Source organism: Manacus candei, unplaced genomic scaffold (assembly GCF_025592945.1).
Source record: "Manacus candei isolate 608988 ecotype Guabito, Panama unplaced genomic scaffold, ASM2559294v1 h1tg000046l, whole genome shotgun sequence".
NCBI lineage: Eukaryota > Metazoa > Chordata > Aves > Passeriformes > Pipridae > Manacus > Manacus candei.
In genome coordinates, this window is record NW_026138094.1 from 815,082 (window position 1) to 835,670 (window position 20,589).

Here is a 20,589-nt window from a genome sequence, read left to right on the forward strand (position 1 = left end):
TCCCCAGCATGGCGTCTGCACGGCCCCACTACAGAGCACCCACACTGCACCCCCAATGTGCCCACTGGAGGGTCTCAGGATCCTACAACAGCACCCCAAAATGCCCAGCCCCACAAAGAGAGGGACTCCTGAGGACCCACAGGTGGCTGGGGGGGGGTGAGTTGGAGGGGATGTGAGTTGGTGGGGCTGTGTGAATGGAGAGATGGTGTGAGTTGGGGAGATGATGTGAGTTGGGGAGATGATGTGAGTTGGGGGGTTTAGTTAGGGGGTTGTGTGAGTTGGGAAGGATGGTGTGAGTTTGGGGGACAATGTGAATGGAGGGGATGGTGTGAGTTGCAGTGGGACAGCCTGAGTTGAGGGCACAGTGTGAGCTGGGGGGGGCAGTGTGCCTTGGGGAGTGTGTGAGTTGGGGGTGTGTGAACTGGGGGGCAGTGTGAGTTGGGGGGGATGTGAATTGTGGGGATGATGTGAACTGGGGGCTGGTTGAGCTGGGAGAATGTGAGTTGGAGGACGCTGCCCCTTTAAGAGCAGCGGCCCCTTTAAGGCGGTGTCCACTCTCCGTCCGCGCGCGCGGCGGCTGCGCCGTCTCCTCATTGGCCGGTCGGGCGCGTGCCATTCTGAGCGCCTCCCCCGCGCCTTGTGCGTCCGCCGGTGAAAGGAGTCCCGGCGCCCCACCCTTGTATCTCTCGGCGGGGCGGGCGGCGGAGGGATCCGCAGGAGGCGGTGCTGCGGCCGGCCGGGATCACCTTGACGGGGCGCGGGGGCGGCGCGCAGAGCGGCGGCGGCGCTTGGAGAGGCAGCAGCGGTTCGTGACGCGGCTGAGCGGCGGCAGGTAACGGCGGCCTGAGGGGCGGCCGCGGTGGTACCGCCGTTATCCCCGTTATCCCCGTTAACCGCCGCCGGCAGAGGGGCCCCCTCAGGCGGCGGCTGAGGGGAGGGGGCGCGCGCCCCGTGGGACGGTTGGGGGCCGGAGGGGCGCGCGGGGGGCTCGCGGTGCCGAGCACGTGGCCTGCGGCCGCCCCGGCCGCGCGACCCTCCCGAGCATCCCCCGAGACCCCGCGGCGGGGAACGCCCGCTTCGAGCATCCCCCCTCGTGGGCCCGCACCGGGAACCGCCCGCTCCGAGCATCCCCCCCACGACCCCGCGCCGGGAACCCCCTGCACCTGGGAAACCTCGCTCCGAGCATCCTCCCGCGACCCCACACCGGGCACCGCCCGCTCCGGGCACGGGGAGGCGCGGGGGGGTCGGTCCGTGGGGCCGGGACCGCGCACGGGGGATGGCCGCGCGGTTACGCGGAGCGCGGGGCTGGGTGGCAGCTCCCGGCTGGGTCCTGCTGGCCGGGCTGTGCCCGAGGAGCCGCCAGAGGCTGAGTCAGAGGCAGCCGGGGCCCGTCCGGCTCCCCCCCCTGCCCGCACTCACGTAAGAGCCGGCGGTTCCCTCGAGCGGCTCTGACTTTAAATCAGTGACCGGCTCGCTGCGCTCGCCAGTGATGCTGCAGCCTCTTCCCGCCCCCCCCCCGCCCCGCAAAGATAATTAATCTTCCGCCATAATTGTGCCTGCTTAAACGCGTCCAGTTGATTTGGACAGTCTCTTGAACTGCGAAAACTTCTGAAACGTGTTTAAACCCTCTGTGCGGGGCTACCAGGGCATGAATAGGGCTTTTGTGGGCGGACAATGGCAACCTCCCGACTGTCTCCTCAGACTAAGAAAAGTAGAATGCAATCTCTGAAAACCTGCTTTGTCCTGATAAGGGAACTTAGTATCGTCGAGGCCCAGGTTAACAAAAAAATCAGTGTTTTACAGAAGTTTTTGTGATGCTAATGTGTTAACTTTCTTACTGCTGCTCATCATATCTTGCCTTGGCTCAAAGGTAGGATGACAAAGAGGTTTTTTGGTTACTTAGACACCTCCTGGGACTTGTTGTACAACCAGGAGTGCTTAATTAAAAAAAATCACTCCAAAGCGCATAATTTCATGCCCGATATCCCGTTTATAAAGCAGAATTTAAGCTAATTTAGAGGAGTTTGATGGCCCAATGAGCCTGGCTGATGCCGGCGGGTTTCCAGCCCATCACCGGATTAAGCGAGAGGTTTTTGTGCCGAGGCAGGAAGCGCTGCTGGGAGCCACGTGCTTGAACCGGGGACTTCTGCCTGTGAAACCCTTCCGAGAAACTTCGCTTTCGGTAGATAACCACCCTGGGGAGTCTGCGACAGCCTGCGTTTTTTTGATTACCTACTCCTTTATCCACCAGAAGCTGTAAATATTATTAAAACCTTCCTTTCTTGCCGTTAGCCCGCGTGATCCACCACCGGCCTTAATTCCCTTTGCACCCGCCAAGCTGATAATTGAATTTGGTGAGAACAAGACGTTTCCCAGGCCGGACGGAGCACGTGCTGCTCCTTTATCTCCCGTTGTTTTCCCAGGGGAAGATGGAGCCGCAGCATGTGGTGATGGATGGCACGTAGGGAATGGGGCTGCAGTACCGGGGCGCTGCCACGTGCAGCGACCTTCATCCTGGAGTGGGCGTGCAGCGCAGGGAGCTACACTTCCACCTGTTTAAATGTTAAAAAAAAAAGACCCAAAGCTTCCTTTTATCATGTAAAGCAGGTTTTTACAGCTTGCCTGAAGGCAGCCAGGTGCTTTTTGCCGGGCTGAAAGGCTCCTTGTCCTCTGCAAGGTTAAGCCTGTAGGTGTGTCCTACAAATACCCTCGAGATAAGTCTTTCTCCTCACCAAACATCCGATGCTTGTCGCCTCCTCTCCTTATTTTTTTTAGTTAAGCCTACTCTATGCGTTTGCCTTGCGGGGAGGGCAGCTCTGCTGAGCCAGCAGCACACAGGGAAAGTGCTGCTGTCTCCCGGGCCCGACTTTCCTTTTCCATTGCCTAAAAGCTGGAGAGCGATCCCTTTTGTGGGGCTCTCCTCCCGTGGATCCCCAGCTCGCTGCGGGGGGAAGCTTTGGCCAGCCAGGAGCAGGTGGTGGCTTCTGGGTCCCATCCAGGCTTGCAGAAAAGGAGTGGTGTTTTGGGGTGGCCATTTTGTACTTACGTAACGTCGCGACACCACCTCGTGCTGTGCTCCTTCCCTCAAGAGGGGATGCCAAGCAGCTGCATTTCTCTGTTGCTGAGTGCCTTTCGCCTCTGGAGTGAGCAAAGCTGATGTTTTCGTAATCTTTTTTTGGCAATCTGAAGGCCTGCCTGGTTTCATAACCCTGGCCTAAGCACTAACTCAAACCATTTCTGCTTCTAGCTGAGGGCCCTGGGCATGAGCAGCGTCATTCTGCAGCATCAGAGAGGTTGTGTAAGTGAGGCTGAGCTGTAAATCCAGAACCATCACCCCCCCAGGAGGACCCCGCCCCCCTCTCGCTGCAGTTCCTCCAGGCAGTGACACAGCTCTGCCGGTGTGGCCTGGGGACAGTCCCAGTCCCTGCTGGAGCTTCTACTTCCCGTTGTCACCGATAACAGACTTGGCCCTGGGTGGGGACTGCCGGGGTGGGGGTTGCTGCTCCCTCCCGTTTCTCCATCCCCAAGGGCACATCTGGAGGTGCTGTGATTTTAGGCTTTCTTGGCTGACCAGTGGGGTGAGCTGGCTGGAATTAGTCACCTGGCACTGTAAAACCAGTCCTGACTTCAAACGGCTCATTCTGGAATATTCAGGAGCTGGGGAGATACCAGACATCATTGAGATGCCCTGCCTGTAGCACAGGCAGCCCAAGTAATAAACTTGGGGATTTAATCATTATTCCTCAAGGAAGGAATTCAGATTTATTCAGTGCTGGAAGCATACAGGCTTTGTAGGGTATTGCTCACCCCCCTTCTGTGCTCAGCCCAGACTGAGAGCTCTGTTTTCAGGTGTCCTTGAAGTCCTTGCTCCTCTGATTTTAAAAAAAGCAGAGTGGTGGGAAATGCCAGACATTCCTGTTATAAATATAAGACTGGTCATTCCAGTAGAATTCAATCGCTGCTTTGTAAATGTGCTGTGATGGGAGGCCGGAGGGAGCACTAAGAAGTGAATTTTGCTGGTCGTGGCCCGGCACTGGGGGCAGATGGGTGTTTGGGACACGTTTTGGCTCCTGCGTTTCTGCTCTCACCCCTGGACAAGGTCATGATGTCTCCAGTTACCTTTTCTGAGCTCACTGAACTGCTGGAAAGTTATGAAGGAGATTCTGACTGGGAAGTGAACTTTTCCTTTCTCTTTATAAAAACTTTAGAGGGCTTAAAGTTGTATTTGCAAATGACTTGAGTGAGTGGGGGATTTCCATGAGGCAGGGAGAGTTCACCTGGCTATTGTTATAAACTTCCAAGTTACGCTGCGGGTGCAGTTTCTGTGTCAGGATCCCGTTGTTCCCTATTCCAGTTTCTGTGTCAGGATCCCGTTGTTCCCTGTTCCTCGTGTTCCCAGGAGCTGTGCAGACCTGCTCGCCTGTGCGTGGAGGTGATTTCCCAGCAAAGGCTTGTTGGTTTTGGCATCTAGAGAAGCCGGCGCTGCGCTGCAGGTGTCGGAGGATGCAGCAGCAAGTGTTAGAGTGCTGAAACAACAATGTTTCAGGGCTGACCAGAGGGTTTTCCTATAATGAGTCTTCGTTGGGCTTTTCATGTGGGCAGACCTTCGTGTAGTGACTCCAGTGAATCAGCAGCTTCTGGCAGGGCTGAGGGGAAAGAGGCTTTGCCAGGTCAAATTATGGTTTTGTGTGGCCTGGGCGCCCTGTGCCGCATGGCAGCGGCGATGGTGAGTCAGGGCTGGCTGCGCGAGGAGCAGGACGTGAGCTACGTGAGGAAGGGCTGCGGAGCAGGGGAGGAGCCGCTGCGGCACCGGCTGGCTCAGGGCAGGCTGAGAGGGCACGGCTGTCCTTCTCAGCTCTGACAGAGATTTTGGGCCCATCAGTGCCTCTGTCAGAGCTGAGCCTGCTGAGCTGGTGTGTGCCTCTCACATGCTCGATGGGTTACTGGGGGGCTTTATCTGCCTGGAGTGGGCAGAACCAAAACCCTGCTCAGTCCCTGCTCTATCCCAGCCTTTAGCTGAGCCACAACCCACATTTCTACAGGCACATCTTGTAGAAGGCAGTTCATGCCTGCTGTGAATATCCCCTGCTTGCCCAGGGGATGGAGTTTGAAGTCAGACCAATATTTGAAGCCAAAATGTGTGATCTGTCCATGCCACTAGCCACCACCTTGCATCCCTCCCTTACCAAGGCTTTTGGATTCTCACCTGGGCAGGTCCAAGAAACAAAGAGCTTTTAGTTGCCGCTTCTACCTGAGAACAAAATTACTGCAATTAGAAATGCCTGGGGGCACCAGCACTGCTGGGAAATGAGTGTCCTGCCATCCCAGTGGACAGTTAAGCTTCAGCTCAGCTTCCTCCTGGGGTTATGGGCTGTTCCTGCTGTTGTGGGGATGCTCTAGTCCTGAGGAGCCAAGCAGCCTGAGTTCAGAGAGGTTTCTTAATCCAAATTTTGCAAAAATAACCAGTTTTAAACTTTATGTTGGTTTTCAGCTGCCCTGAGTGAGAAGGAGTGCAGGGGGCCGGGGAGACCCACAGTGTCTTCAGTCAAAGAGGGACTTTAAATGTTTTAAAGAAATCTTCAGTCTTTTACATGTTCTTTGCCAAGGTGTTGTGTTTAATCAACTCAAGTCTGCTTGCTTGTCCAGGCTTAGAGACTGGGGTTTAGGCTTAGGCAGGCTTTGCCACGATTAGATGCTCTGGGCAGAGGATTGCCCGTGTCCGGGCACGCCGCAGTCACGCCAGTGCCGAGCTGTCCCGGTCCCGGCTGGGATGGGAAGAGCAGTCGAGGCTTGTAGAGGAATGACTGGAGAGCTGGGAGGGAGGAGGCAGAACCTCTGCCTGCGCACTCAAGTGCTTGAATTTTGTTGCGTTGTGTAGCTCCAAGGGAAGACTGGCAATGAAGAGAAGCTATGAAGGGAACATCTGCATAGAAGGCAGGTGAGCTTTGCGTGGTCCATGTGGGGGATGACATGGAAATAGAAATGTGTCTTGCCTGTTAAGACTCTCAAGTAGGAACATCAAGTCTGACCCAGTAGCAGCTTTCTCGTTACCTCCATATTCATCACGTGGGTGTGTTGGTGTCTCTGCTTGCTGGGCAGGTCGGGGTGATTCCCAAACCTGGCACCGCTTTCTTCCCTTCCAGACACAGGAATCGAGCAACCATGTCGAAGCACCATGATGCAGGGACCGCTTTCATCCAGACTCAGCAGCTCCACGCTGCCATGGCAGACACCTTCCTGGAGCACATGTGCCGCCTGGACATCGACTCGGAGCCCACCACCGCCAGGAACACTGGCATCATCTGCACCATTGGTAGGTGATTCCTGGATAGGGGAGAATTGCAGCAAGAACCCAAACCTGTTAGGGAAATTGTGAGAGGGATCCAGCTTTCATCCCTTGCCAGGGCTGAACTTGGGTGGTGAAGGAACACGACTTTCCCATGTTTGCCTAACCCATGGTACTGCTGGGAGTGATTCCAGTACCCAGGGAAATGGCAATTGCTTGGGTTCTGTGGGCAAGTTAAAACAACCTTTGCTGCTGCAGTGCTGAGCAAGCCTGTATCCAGTTAGCTTTTCTCTTCCACATGAAACAGCTTGGTGTGTGTGGGTTACCTCATTATTTTTACAAATTTCATGTTCAAACTGTTTCTTCCTCCTAGGCCCAGCCTCCCGCTCTGTGGAGAAGCTGAAGGAAATGATTAAATCTGGAATGAATGTTGCCCGCCTCAACTTCTCTCACGGCACCCATGAGGTAAGGGTGGGGTCTGAGCTCATACAGCCCTGACTGGGCTGTGTGTGTGTCTGCTGCCCCTGTCCCTTATGGAAGAGGGAAATCCAGCTTTATCCAGACCAGCCTTGGTGTGGGAAGGCAAAATAGCTCTGCTTTTGGGGAAAGCACACTGTACATACTGAGCCTGCGTAATTGCTGATAACATTCAGGTGTGTTTTCTGAGCCATTTTGAAAGCAGTTCAGGTTGGTTCCACGCCCTTCCCTGCACCAGGAAGCCAGGTAACTGGGATTTGGCACTGTGTGCCAACTGCTTGCCATGAAATACTTCAGTTCTTCCTCATATGCTGCTGTTCACTGCACAAAGAAGCAGCAGAAGCCAAAAACACCTGCCCCTGTTTTGCTGCTGCTGTTTTGCACCTCAGCAGGAGGTCACACTATCAGTTCATCTCACTTCTTGTTTCATTGCTGGGGATTTTGCAAGCAGGTCGTTAGCGAATAACCCTGTCTCAAAAGGGATCCGTTAGTGATTTGATGTAATTACTTTACCCAGTGGGAAGAATGAACTACTGAGTTTTCTGGCTCACCAGCTGCTCCAGTTGCGTTCCTGGCTCTCAGGAGGGTCCTGGGACTTGGCGTGGTGACCTTAGAAGAGTAAGGTCAAAAGAAACCAACATTCTCCATGATAGACAAGCCCTTACTGCTATAAATAGCTGAGGTCCTTAGTGATACTGGGAGAGTTGAGGATCCCATTCCAGGTTGCCTTTCTGCTGAGTTTTTTTTTTTTAACCCTGACTCCTTTCCAGCTCTCAAAATGTCACCCAGTAGCAGCTGTAGGTGGCTTTACTTACTGACCCGTAAGCCTCGTAGTGTGTAACAGCTTGGCCTTTCACCCTCACTGGCCTTTAAAGGGCATAAGGCAGTGTCAGAATTGACACTTAACTGGGGGCAACTGTCAGACCTTGACTAAACACCCTGGGATAGCATCTGTGCAGGGCCTGCAGTTGGGAAATCTGCTTGGAGAAAGTGTGGAGCAACTCTGCCTCCTGGTAGTCAAATCCTGCAGCCGGGTGGCTCTTGGGCCAGGTGACGCATCAGGGAGTTGGTGACCAGGCTGAAACTGGGAATTTTCACACCGTTACTGCCCAGCAGAGTGGCTGCTGTGGTCTGTGAGCTTGTTGGCTGAGGTTGAGGACAGGGAGTGTGGCTTTGGGTGAGGTCTAATTGCACATTTCAAACAGATGGGGTTGGGTTACTGCAGGCTCTGGTCCAGCTGTCATCTCTTGTGGAGTGGGACCATCAGCTGTAGCCAGTCCTAAGTTTGTGTCCCCTCTTGGTTTCTAAAAAGCTGCAGTTTCCAGTGAAGCCCCACAGAGTTTTTGTCTGTCACAAGTGCTTCAGTTCTGGTGTCCACCCCAAAGTATTTACTGGGGATTCAACTTTGGCAGAGGTGCTTTGGCACCTGCCTGCCACCCTTTTACATAGAGTAAAAATGGCTTTTACTTCCAGTTCTGCCTGCATTCCCATTCTGCATATGTAACTCTTCAGGAAGTCAGGCTCAGTCAGTCCTTGATATCAAACTAAAATGGAAAAATCCCAGATGCCTGGGATCAGATAAGTTTAATGGGACCATTCAGGCATGGTTTCTGGTTTCTGTGCTGCATCCCAGGCTGCGGTGCCTGGAAGGGTCAGGGCCGTCTCAGCCCCAGCTCACACACTCAGTCAATAAACTTAATCATTTTCCTGTCCTGGAGTTATCAGGTGTTGGTTATCTCTGGCCAAGGGCATACATGTGAACTTTAGTGCAGCTTTTTCCAGCCTCACCTTCCTGGCACTGGATTATTGCCCCTGAGGTACTCAGGTTGGTGTGCAGGGCTCATGTTGAGGACATGAGTGTCACGAGGCAGACGGATGTTCCAGGTGAAGTCAGATCAAAGGGAGCCAGGTGTTTCAGGCGAGTCAGGTCAAACTCTGTCACTATGGGTACAGAGAGGGGAAAGGGTATTTCTTATCTACAACAGTCTGTCAAGTGTTACACAACTCTTGTAGTTGTAAATAGTTCAGGTTATCTCTTAATGTTGTTTGAACAAGTAAAATGAACTGATCTGCTGGCCATTCAAAGCACATTTAAGGGATTAGGATGTGATTTTTCCCAGGAAACTGTCCCAAAACTGGCAGCATTAGCAAAATGCTCTTATACATGTGGAGGTTTGGAAGCCAGGTTTGTGGTGCTGCAGCACTGAGCTCCTGCTGTGATTGCTTTGGCTTCTGAAATAAAATGTAAATATATACATGGATAACATCCCCTTTGCAAGTCCTTTATCACTTGGGGAAATTTCAGCCAAAGAGATAGTGAAAGGCTTGTCCAGCTGTGGGACTGACTGTGGGTCAGGCTAGAAGTGTGTGTGGGAGTTGGTAATGAAGGGAGTGGGGAGTGGCCTCTTCCCTTTGGTGCCCTGAATGGGGAAGGACCACAGGCATGTGTGAGAGTGGCTTAGCTGTGACATTCTTCTGCCATCCAGGTGTCTTTCCATGCACACAGTTATCCATCTGATGATGTTCTGCTGTGTTGAATAGACAGGTGTTCAGCAAAACTTTTGGAAATGTCGCTCCTAAAGGCCTGCTGGTTGATAAACCACCTTCAATTGGCGAGCGTGTCTCCTGATGGAAAATCACTTCAGCCGGGCCTCTGGGCTTCTCCTTCAGTTGTCCTTCTGGAATTAGAACTGAGGGCACAGCCAGATAATTTCCAGACTCTACCTTCATGACAGGAAGGCCTTATCCTTACACTCTGGTTTTCTGGAAGCTTAGTCTGGATTAAATTTTTAAGGTAGAACTGAAACTGAGCATCATGTGAAAGCAAAGCTCTCAGCTTGGGCAGTGTCTCAGCATCTTTTCCATAAGCAGTGGAGTAGAAATGGTCTGAACATTCCCATCTCTTTTTCCTTGCCAGTATCATGAGGGCACAATCAAGAATGTGCGAGAAGCCACAGAGAGCTTTGCCTCTGATCCCATCACCTACAGACCTGTGGCTATTGCACTGGACACCAAGGGACCTGAAATCCGAACTGGACTCATTAAGGGAGTAAGTTGCTCGTTTTTTTATCTCACACTCTTCACCTCATGCAGCTAGTTATGCTAAGCTTGTGGCCTTTTCCAAACAAAAAATATCCTAGGAAACCAGGTAACACAACACCTACCAAAAGTTTGGCTGAACTGCTGCAGGCTGGGAGGTAGTTGTGTGCTGGCTTTTCCTGGTTTTGCTGACACACACTTTGACACCCAGAGTGGCACAGCAGAAGTGGAGCTGAAGAGGGGCTCACCGCTCAAAGTGACCCTGGACGATGCCTTCATGGAGAAGTGTGACGAGAACACGCTGTGGCTGGACTACAAGAATCTCACCAAGGTTGTAGATGTTGGCAGCAAAATCTACGTGGATGACGGTCTGATTTCCTTGCTGGTTAAGGAGAAAGGTGGGTAACAGCCATTCCTGTTATGCCTGCTTGGTTTTTTCTTGGAACATGTTTGTGCTTTCCCCCCAGTAACTGCTTTTTAGCTTGCAGTTGTATATTAAAGAAAGGAGGACATGGTTCTTGATTCTGTAGTGAGACTTAAAACCAAACCTTCTCTACTTTAAGTGTAGGAGTTTTCCAAAAACTAACTTTAGCTGGGTTTCCCTGGACTGGCTTCTAAAACCTCTCTTCAAAGGGAGACATGTTGTAGGGCCATACCACAGCTCATGATCAAAGCCTGTTCAGCCAAGCTAATTCATGCTCTTAATGCAGGATTTAACTAGTTCTACAGGACAGACCCTGAGTTTTGTGGTTAGAGACAGAACCTGCTTTAACTGGGAATTTAGAGGCAAGGGTAGTTCCATGATATTCCCTTTATAGTCCTCCCTAAAGTGCTGGAGCCTCTAAACCCTGAGCGTGTATGGACACTGAGGTGAGGCTTTTGAGCTGCTCAGTTTGGTGTAACAGGGCTCCTGTGTGCAGAGGTGCAATCTGGGAGCCTTTTGGGGGGAAGACATTGCCAACCTCCTGCACAAAACAATTGGCATCTTCTCCAAGAACACATAGAAGTTGTTTTAAACCAATGTGTTGCCTTCCCAAGGGTGGGTTGGGAGCTTGTGTGGTACACAAATGCTCTGAAGGGACGTGCTGTTCTTTCTTATCTTGTGTGTTGCTGTTGGAACTGCTGTTCCCAGGCAGGGGAGGTGGGAGCCAGTAGTGGGAGCTTCCTGGCAAGCACTGACTGTGGGAACACGTGTTTCAGGCAAGGACTATGTCATGACTGAGGTCGAGAACGGCGGGATGCTCGGCAGCAAGAAGGGCGTGAACCTGCCCGGCGCTGCCGTCGACCTGCCCGCCGTCTCTGAAAAGGACATTCAGGACCTCAAATTCGGTGTGGAGCAGAACGTGGATATGGTGTTTGCTTCCTTCATCCGCAAAGCCTCCGATGTCCACGCTGTCAGGAAGGTGCTGGGGGAGAAGGGAAAGAACATCAAGATCATCAGCAAGATCGAGAACCACGAGGGTGTGCGCAGGTGAGCTTTGGGCAGGGGGCACTTCAGGTTTGTCAGACTGAAATAAATCAACTCACGCTCCCTTCCTGTAGCTTTAGACAGCTTTGTGTAGCACTGAACGTGTGCTGTGCCTCGGTCTTGGCTTTCTTCCTCCTTCCTTGGCATTGCAGGAACACAAACAGGCCGTGGAAAGGCCGTGTGCTGACGGCGCTCTAGATCGATGCTCCCTTCCTGAAGAGGAGGACAGAGCAGATGGAAGGGTGCTTTGCAGGACAAATGGGATAACACAGCTCTTGTCTCGCTGTCAGGTTCGATGAGATCATGGAGGCCAGCGATGGCATTATGGTGGCCCGCGGTGACCTGGGAATCGAGATCCCGGCTGAAAAAGTCTTCCTCGCCCAGAAGATGATGATTGGGCGCTGCAACAGGGCTGGCAAACCCATCATCTGTGCCACTCAGGTACTGGAAATACACCATTGGCTCCTCATGGCTGGAATCTGGCCAGGAGGGAACATTGGGAGCTGCCATGGATTGGTGGTGTTGATTAGACAGTGAGATGCCAAGAGCAAAGAGGTTTTGCTCATAGCTGAGGAGTTCATGTTGAGGCACTTCTGTGTTTGGGAACCTCCCCAGTAAGGCTACAGGACCTCTTGGGTGCCTGCTGAAGGTTTTACACCTCAAAACATGAGATAATGAGCCTTTTGGGCTGACTGAACATATTCTGGGGAAAACTGGCACAATTTGCCTTGGCATCTTGTGGCATTACATCTGTGCCTGATAGGGAAGACTTGCCCAGGCTTCCAGGTGTCTTACAAGATGCACCCGCGCTGCAGCATCAGAAGGAACTGACTGAAAGATCCATCTCCTTATTCTGGGAGCAGTAGGGATCACGTGCAGACAGTCCTCAGGCACTGAGAGAGCTGGTTTCCTGCTGTGCTTGCTCTGCACACAGGCTGTGGAAGCAAACACTGTCCCTGGACAGTAGTCATCAGACAAAATTCTGGATCTACAGTGGCATATGCTCCTTCTTTTGCCTGTATTGCTACTGAAATGCAGCTGGAATGCTGCCTCAGGCAGTGCCCCATGGGATATGAGCGGCGTTTGTGCAGTGGTGAGATCCAGCTGGGGAAAGCTGAGGAAGACAGGAGAGCTGGACAGGCTTGGATGTGTGGAGAAGTGTTAGGAAGAGCTGACCTCATGGAAAGCTGTCCTGTTTTTCACTCTCTTGAGAGTGGATGCTTAGGAAGCTCGTGGAATTGGCTGTTCTGACTTTATATCCCTGTTTATATTATCTAAAACATTTGAAATACTGTGCTGGATGAAGGTGACTTTATTGGGTCAGACCTTGCTCTTTCTGATTTCTAGATGTAAAAAGCCCAAATTTGGGAATGTATGACTGGATCTGAGCTTCCAAAAATACGTGTAATGCCACACACTAAAGAGCTCTGGGTTCCTTGGACCAAGCCTTATGCTGGAAAGTTAAATAAAAAGTTGGAATGTCGTGTCTGGGACGTTCTGTGGGTTAAATTTCCCTGGAAAAGGAATAAACGTATAGTGGGTACAAAACTAAATAGGTTGTTTTCCTTGCTAGTAGATGCTTAAATTCAAAGCTGATTTAGGGACCAGGCACCTCTCTGTTCCATACCCACAGAGAACACCTCTCCCAGAGTTCTTAGGCTGCAATCCCACTTTCTGCCCACCCTATCAAGAGCATTGAAGTGCACTAATGAAAAAGCAGCCGCTTCCTTTGGCAGCATCTCGACCTCTCCGGGTTGCTTCTCTTCCAGATGTTGGAGAGCATGATCAAGAAGCCGCGGCCGACGCGCGCCGAGGGCAGCGACGTGGCCAACGCGGTGCTGGACGGCGCAGACTGCATCATGCTGTCCGGGGAGACAGCCAAGGGCGACTACCCTCTGGAGGCCGTGCGCATGCAGCACGCGGTGAGCGCCGCCCCGCCCCGCCCTGGGCCGGGCACATGGGGCCCAAAATGTGCCCAGCCGCCCAAAATTGGCGTTTCTTTGCTCACGTTCTGCTGTGGGTGGGTTTTTATCGACCCAATGCGGTCCTGAGGGCCTGGCACCTCGGTTTTTGTGCTCCAAACTGTTGTCAGGCAGAGTTGAGAGCTGCTCTGACATATGAAAGTTCCCATTTCTTGTTGCTTAGGACAGGGTAAAGGGGGTTTTGCCATTACCTTGATAGAAGTTTTGTCCACTGTCCTATTACAGTGGCATATTAATGCCTTAAACTTCTGCAAGGTCAAGGAGCTGCTTAAGCAGTTTATCTGTAGATAATGAAAGGTTTTGGCTGACTGCAGTGTGGGAGGGGTGGGGGAGGCTCCTGAGGCTGGTTTACAGCACTGCTGCATTCAGCACCTGGTGTGTGCTCGTGTTGGGGGGGTTTGTTGCATGAGTACTGACAGCACCATATTTTTACATGCCTGAACTGCCAGAAACCTCTGCTCTGCTTCAAGTTTCAGCTGATAAAACCTGATGTCAAGTACCTACAAGCGTTGCTGCTCCCCAGTTAGCAGTGCTGTGAATCACAGCAGTGATAACTTTCACCAGTTCTAACTCTCACCAGTTTTATTTGCAGTTCAGATTTTATAGATTAATCAACTCAACCAGTGTTGGTTTGCAGTGTGTTACCTAAATAACTTTTATCTCAATATGGAGTGGTGTTTTTTGCACGAGGCAAATGTAAAATATGACTTGATGATGACTGGGCAGTGACTGCTCCTTTCCAGGCCAAATGCTAACAGTGCATCTAAAAGCTTCTCCCTCATTTTCCACCCCTTAAATCACAAGGGTTGACTTCCTACCAAGAGTTGGGAACTTGCTGCAGCAAAGCTTACACCTGGGTTTTCATCCTGGCATTAATTCCTTGGCCTGGGCAGGTTGTGTTGTATCTGTAGCCTGAGTTCAGGACCTGTTGCACCTGCTTCCCTCTTCCTGCAGACCTGGGGATAGTGCTGTTCATTCCACCAGCCCCTGGGGAAACACTGAAGGCTTTAACCCTCAGTGCAGAAATTGAAACACAGATTCCCTTTGTTGAATGTAAGATGTTCCAGGCAGCAAGGTGCCAACTCTGATGGTAGGAGCATGTCCCAGAACAGCCAGGATCTTTCCTCTGAGCTGTTTCCCTTGGTGTTAGTTGAGCCCAGCAATAATGCCCTGAGTAACCACAGCCTGGAGACCTGCAGCATGGCCAGAGCAGGAGGGTGTTTCCACCTAAGTGGTAAACTTCCAAATACTGGGCAGGCTGATTCCTGCTAAGGGGAGTGGGCTTCCTTCCCATTCAAGTCCATGATCCACACTGGTCTTCAAACACCATCCTGTCCATGCTGTTTGAGGGGACCAAGGTTTAAACAACCACTCCATTTCCCTTTCTCCCACCTTCCCTGGTATTTCCAACCATGCACCAACCCTGTATAGCCATTCCTGCATGAGCAGATCCAGCTTTGGGGTGGAGTTAAGGATTACTGTCCTTCTGCAGCCATGCCAAAGCAGGCACATGTATTCCCGTGTTCCATTACACTTGGGGAATGCAGGCTTCCTGCTAAGCTTGGGTTTGCCCTGTGTGCTACACAGAACTGCTGCCTTTGTACCAGGGCTGAAGATAAACTGTCTGGCTCCCAGCTCCTGCATTTGGAGTGAATGTTTTGAGGCAAATACTCCCATTTTATCTAAAGCCAGCAGTAACAAACGGCTTGAGGACAAGTTGGCACCAGCCTGCTATTCTGGCCTGCCCCATGTGTCCTGTTATTTTTAGACATAAGATACTTAACTACTTTGGCTTAAACTGATAGCTGTGGAAGGGATAATTCCCAGCATCATAGAAAATAAATCATCAACACTGGAGTAGGAAAATTCTTGACTTTTTAACTCCAAAGCTTTCACTATAATGACACATTGATCTCTAATTAAACAGGAACTTGTGCTTTGTGTAGTGGCTGCTTCCTTTCTGAAATAACTGGATGAAGTTGTCCTTGAACATGGTCAATCTTTGCACACTTTTCTGGTCTCTGCAAGCCTTCTTTATTGGGTTGTCAGGGGCTAATGCAGCCTCCTGAGATGGGAGTTGTCTTTTGTGTGAGTGATTCCCGGGGTGCTGGGATGAGCAGGTTACTGAACCTGTTGCCAATGCTCAGCAGGAACAGAAAGTCCTTAGTTGTGCCTGTGTCCCTCTCATCTGTCACGTCTGGCACTGTACAAACTCCTCAACATCCACATTGTGACAACCCTATAAGGAAGACTTGTTCCTGTTTGTTTCCTTATTACCAGAAGGGAAATTGATATTCCACTTGGAGGTGAAACTTTACTGGCTCTCAAGTTAAACTAAACTTTTACTGATTCTCAGCTTAAAATAAACTAAATCTTTATTTGCTCTCAAGTTAAACTAAATCTAACAAAGCTGAGAAGGACCAGTGTCCCACCTTGAGGGCTCATGTTAAAAGTGCATTATTTGCACGTTGGCTCCATGAAGACTGTTACAGCAGAGCTCTGTGGTGTTAGGAGAGTATGAAAGGAAGCCACAGAGATTCTTGAGGAATAACAGGCAGGACTGTGGGCAGGCTGGTAGGTGGCACAAGAGTCTCTCAAGGGAGTCATAAGCAGCTGTAACAAAATAAGTTCTGCCTCTGAGCTGGCTTGCTCTGTTTCTTGAAAAGCAGTCTGTGTTTACCTGCTCTGACAGGACTCCAAAATGCAATGAATAGCCACCTTTGGAATACCTGCCTGGTGACTGGGGCCTGCCATTCACACAGATGTTAGTCTGGGTTGCATTCAGGAAACTCACAACCTGAGAGCCAAAAAGTTTCACAGCTTGATCCTAATACCCTCTTGCATGCATTACTACGATGATTGGGCAAATTAATGTGATCTCATGTTCCTCTGGTGTATCTTTCCTTCTCTTCTTTCCTGTTCTCCTCCTTCCCTCCCCTGGGGGCTGCAGATCGCTCGGGAGGCCGAGGCCGCAATGTTTCATCGTCAGCTCTTCGAGGAGATTTTACGGCTCAATGTTAACAACAGGGACCCTGCCGATGCCATGGCGGCGGGCGCGGTGGAGGCCTCTTTTAAGTGCTTAGCTGCAGCCCTGATAGTCCTGACCGAGTCCGGCAGGTAGGGCTCGGAGAGGGGCTCAGGGCCAGCCCTTTCCATGGCAAAAACACGCTGCGTTCTAACACTGCAGGAATTCAGCCCGTGCTGGCCTTGCGTAACTGCTGTAGGCTGAGCTGACTTGTGCCAGGGAGGGACCCCAGCAGGCAGGAGCAGAGCAAGAGTGCCTGGCAGTTGGCATGAGTGTCACCTGAGTGTGGGCACGGCAGGGCGAGGTGCCACCATTTGGAAAAGAACACCTGGGAAATCAAATGGTTCCTCTGCAGGGATGTGGTGTTGGGGTGGCTGAGTGCTGTGGCGTCACCCCGGTGTGTTGAGCTCAATCTGGGCTCACCGTGTGGTGACGGTGTCGCTGTGCCACGTTGTGACAGAGCACCTCGCCCTCCCTGTGCTGCCCGAGTGGTGCTGTGAGTGTTGTCATCCCGAATGCGTGTTGCTCTTATAGATTGCCCGGGAGGCCGAAGCCGCCATCTTTCACAGGCAGTTGTTTGAGGAACTGCGCCGTCTGACCCCCCTCAACTGCGACCCCACCGAGGCCGCTGCTGTTGGCGCTGTGGAAGCGTCCTTCAAGTGCTGCAGCGGGGCCATTATTGTCCTCACCAAGTCTGGAAGGTAGGAGGGGACAGGTTTCCCCCAGGTCAAGCCAACTACGTGACAGGGTGGGGGAAGGAGGATCCCAAGAACACGGCCCTGAGAGAGAGGTGGAACCTGGTTCTGGCAGTGACTGGGAGCCTAGGCCTGCCTGCAGTGCTGGTCCCTGGGAGATGGACTCAATCCGTGTGCTCCGGGTTCCTCAGCCTGTCTCTGCCAGCGTGGCACCAGCTCCGAGCCCGGCTTCCTCTTGCTGCTGTGAGTGGCAGCTCTGCCAGCGGCGCCGGCTGGAAGAGCCAAGGGAAAATAAGTGTTGCAGCTCCAATTCAAACTTCTTGGCAAGAAACCGTCGATGTAACAGTGAGGCAGAAGTTCAGTGGATGCAGAATCTACTTTTTTTTTTTTTTTTTTTAAATTCAGGGCCTTGGTCTTTCATAGCATCCAAATTATTGGTCCCTTGCTGAATTTTGCAGGCATCAGCCCTGCTTGCCTGAGCCCAAGGAGTGAAGAGGGACTGTGTAGCCTAGGGTTGTTAGGGAAAGGGAAAGCTTTGGAAATTTCCTCTTCTAGGCTTCCTTGTGCCTGTCTGTGAATAATCTCTGCACAGGCCAGTGTCTGGCAGGCACCCAGGTGAGCTCAGTGGCTGCAGGTGAGAGACATGCTGGAGTGATGTAGTTTGGGATTTCTGTCCAGCAATGGTGACAGCTGCCCAACAGAGACCTGTTCTTCCAGTTGTGGGAAGGCAGCTGGAGCCTCATGGATCAGCTCTTCCATCTAGAGGAATCAGGCTGTCCCCTCCCAGTGCACGTCTGACCATAATTCTCAGGCTGCTTTCTGGAAGAAAATCAGGATTTCTCGCCCTGGATTCACACCAAAGCAGTAGAGCAGCAGCAGAGGTGTGGTTGTGTGTGCTGGGCATAATCTACCTGAAGACCTGGACCATCAGTAAATCCTTCACCTAAATTTACAGCTTAAAATGATTTGGAGCAGCCACTTTGTGCAGAGGTGAGGGAACCATAAGTGTCAAGTTCTGGTTACCCTCATGCTTCTAAGGTATCTTTGTCCAGGGTTCTAGCCTTACACTTGACCTTTTTAAAGAGATTTTGAACTCTGACTTTTGAATATTTTTAGCTGTGGATTCAGTTAAACCTTTGAGTACGTGGATCTCCTGGAGCTCCTGGGAGGCGGCTTGGACAGCGTGGGAAGGATTGTCTGAGAGCTGGGATGTGTGGTTGGGTGCTTGGAGCATCTGCTGCTGCCTGCTTTGAGCAGCAAACTGTGTGGCTGAGCTTGGCTCCACTAAACAAGGCTGCAGAAGCGAGTGGAGATGCTGGCATGGCCCTTGGAAAGATGGAGCTGTAGATGCTGTGGCCTTACAGTTTGAATCTTTCTGTTTGCAGATGTGTCCAGGGAAAGGGAAGCTGTAGTCCCCACCCAGGGTGTGCTGCTGCTATTTTAAGGCCTCCGTGCCCAACTTCCCAGTATAAATTTTGGGCTCTGTTGCATTTGCTTCCCGTTGAGTGCAGGGGCAGAGCTGTGTGTGGAGCAACTGGCCTGTTTGCTGCTTCAGCAGGTGGCTGGGAGGCAGATGGCTTCCTCCTTGGCACGCTTTGGGGAGCGCTGCTGGCACCAGCTCTTTCCATCCCAGAAACCGGGAGCTCCTCAAAACAGAGGGAACTTGCAGGGACCCCAGTTGAGATGCCAAGGCCTGCTTGGAGAGGCTGGAATAAATGGCACCTCGCCAGTTTAACATAGCAACACAAACAAGGAAAGGCTTGTTTGGGGACCAAAACACCCCAGTGGCATTTGCTGAGCTGGGAGCCAAGGTGGTGTCTGCCCAGTTGCCTAACTGGGAATTCAGCCGTGTCAAGCTGGTGGGTGAGTGGCTCTTGGCTGGCATCTCCTTGTGGAGATGGTCACCAGGGTGGCCATCCCTCGTGTCCCTGCAGGGGTTCTGGGGAGCCCTTGTGGGTTGCTTGTGCTCCCGCTGGCCATACCCAGTGTCCTCTCCGTCCCCTCTGGCGGCAGTGCCGGCACATGGGGCTCCACCGGGTGTGTTCTCCCCGCAGGTCAGCACACCTGGTGTCGCGGTACCGCCCCCGCGCCCCCATCATCGCCATCACCCGCAACGAGCAGACAGCCCGCCAGGCCCACCTGTACCGCGGCATCTTCCCCGTGCTCTGCAAGGACCCCGCCCAGGACGCCTGGGCCGAGGATGTGGATCTGCGCGTCACCCTGGGAATGAACGTCGGTGAGTGATGGGGGCCCTGAGCCCCCGGGTGGGGCTTTGGGGTGAACATGGGCTCTGGTGACAGGGAGAGGAACTGGCTGCCTGTGTGGTAACCGGATCCCGTTGGGAAACCCGTGGTAGTTGGGTGGGCTCAGCAGCATCCGATTGGGAAATGGGGCAGTGGGTTTGTCACAGCTGCCTTAGAAGGGGTTTCTGCAGAAGATCGGGTTGGTTTTAAGGTGCTGAGTGATGGAACTGTGACACTCATCGCTCTGAGAGACAGGGGAAACCTGGAGCAGGGTGGCTGTTCTCCAGCCCCTCCAAATCCTACGTTGTGGAATTCCAGGCTCTGTGTTGGCAGAGAACCCCAAAGCAGATGGGTGGACAGCAGGAAGTGGGGGGGATGTCTTGATACGCACCAGGAGCCACGACTGCCTTGGGGCAGGCAGCTTTGGTGGCTCAGGGAGCTGGTGACAAGTGGGTGAGGGACAGGGTGGACCTGGGCTCTGACCCCTCTCTCTTCTCTCCCAGGCAAAGCCCGTGGGTTCTTCAAGAGCGGCGACCTGGTCATTGTGCTGACGGGCTGGCGCCCCGGCTCCGGCTACACCAACACCATGCGTGTGGTGCCCGTTCCCTGAGCACCAGACTCAGCCTTCCCTTCCCCTGCCCACCTCCCTTCCCACCTTCCCTCCCCCTCTCCTCTTGCATTAGACCAGCCATTGCTTGCGCTGTTCTCCTTGTCCCTAGAGTGGATGTAGGTTGCTAAACACCACCCAGTGCAGCAGCAGCAGGGGCAAGAGACCTTAAATCACTAAAAGAAATATACTTGAAGTGTTTAGTTTTTTAAAAAACCTCTCCCCCGTAGTGAAGTCCTGCCTTGATGTGTGTTGGAGTCGGCATAGGAGGTTCCTGGTGACTGTCCTCAGGGTGTAAAATGTCCTTTTCCCGGCCCTGCTCTGGGGGACTGGGGAAGGAGAGGCGATGTGTGGTCAATGGTTCCGCCGGACCCCTTGCTCGAGGCAAGCTGCTACTCACCCCTTCCCATGGGGCCACACACCTCCCCAGGCCCAGTCTGAAGTGAATCCAGCCCCCTCTCCGGTTATTTTGGGCATGGGGGCAGGAGGAGGGTGTTGGCTCCGTGCAAGAGCTTCCCGTGCTCCCCTACAGCGTTGTCTCCTGTGTTAGTCGTGTCCCCCCACCATCCCAGAGTCCCTTCCCCCCTCACCCAGCACTCTGACGGGCCTTGGGGTGGGAGAGCACAACTGTCCATCAATAAAGAGAAGCTGAAGCACCTGCTGGGCTGATCTGCTCATTAGGGGGGGGTCTGCAGGGGTTGGGGGCTCTGGTGGAAGGGTCTGGGAGGTCTGGAGGGGTTGGGGGGTCCAGGGGAGGAGTCGGTTAG

The 20,589-nt window shown here is 52.7% G+C and overlaps 1 protein-coding gene across 3 annotated transcripts; it reads left to right on the forward strand.

Moving 5' to 3' along the window:
- Positions 1–691: 691 nt before the first annotated feature.
- Positions 692–20,478, forward strand: PKM (pyruvate kinase M1/2). 3 transcript variants are annotated; one of them, XM_051796431.1, is made up of 12 exons: positions 719–832; positions 5,879–5,938; positions 6,144–6,313; positions 6,660–6,751; positions 9,681–9,812; positions 10,014–10,200; positions 11,003–11,273; positions 11,561–11,711; positions 13,040–13,192; positions 16,203–16,369; positions 19,027–19,208; positions 19,719–20,478. In XM_051796431.1, the coding sequence occupies exons 2-12, from the start codon at positions 5,898–5,900 to the stop codon at positions 19,823–19,825; spliced, it is 1,653 nt and encodes a 550-aa protein (XP_051652391.1). In that variant the 5' UTR covers positions 719–832; positions 5,879–5,897; the 3' UTR covers positions 19,826–20,478. The 3 variants fall into 3 exon arrangements, with proteins under 3 accessions (XP_051652392.1, XP_051652391.1, XP_051652390.1); XM_051796432.1 differs by lacking the exon at positions 5,879–5,938 and having other exon boundaries at positions 692–832; XM_051796430.1 differs by lacking the exons at positions 719–832; positions 16,203–16,369 and adding an exon at positions 16,812–16,978 and having other exon boundaries at positions 5,884–5,938.
- Positions 20,479–20,589: the final 111 nt, after the last annotated feature.

Coding starts and splice junctions, on each gene's coding strand:
- PKM (XM_051796431.1), top strand. CDS start 5,898: ATGAAGAGAAGCTATGAAGGGAACATCTGCATAGAAGGCAG. Junction 5,939..6,143: donor AACATCTGCATAGAAGGCAG/GTGAGCTTTGCG, acceptor CTTCCCTTCCAG/ACACAGGAATCGAGCAACCA. Junction 19,209..19,718: donor CACCCTGGGAATGAACGTCG/GTGAGTGATGGG, acceptor CTTCTCTCCCAG/GCAAAGCCCGTGGGTTCTTC.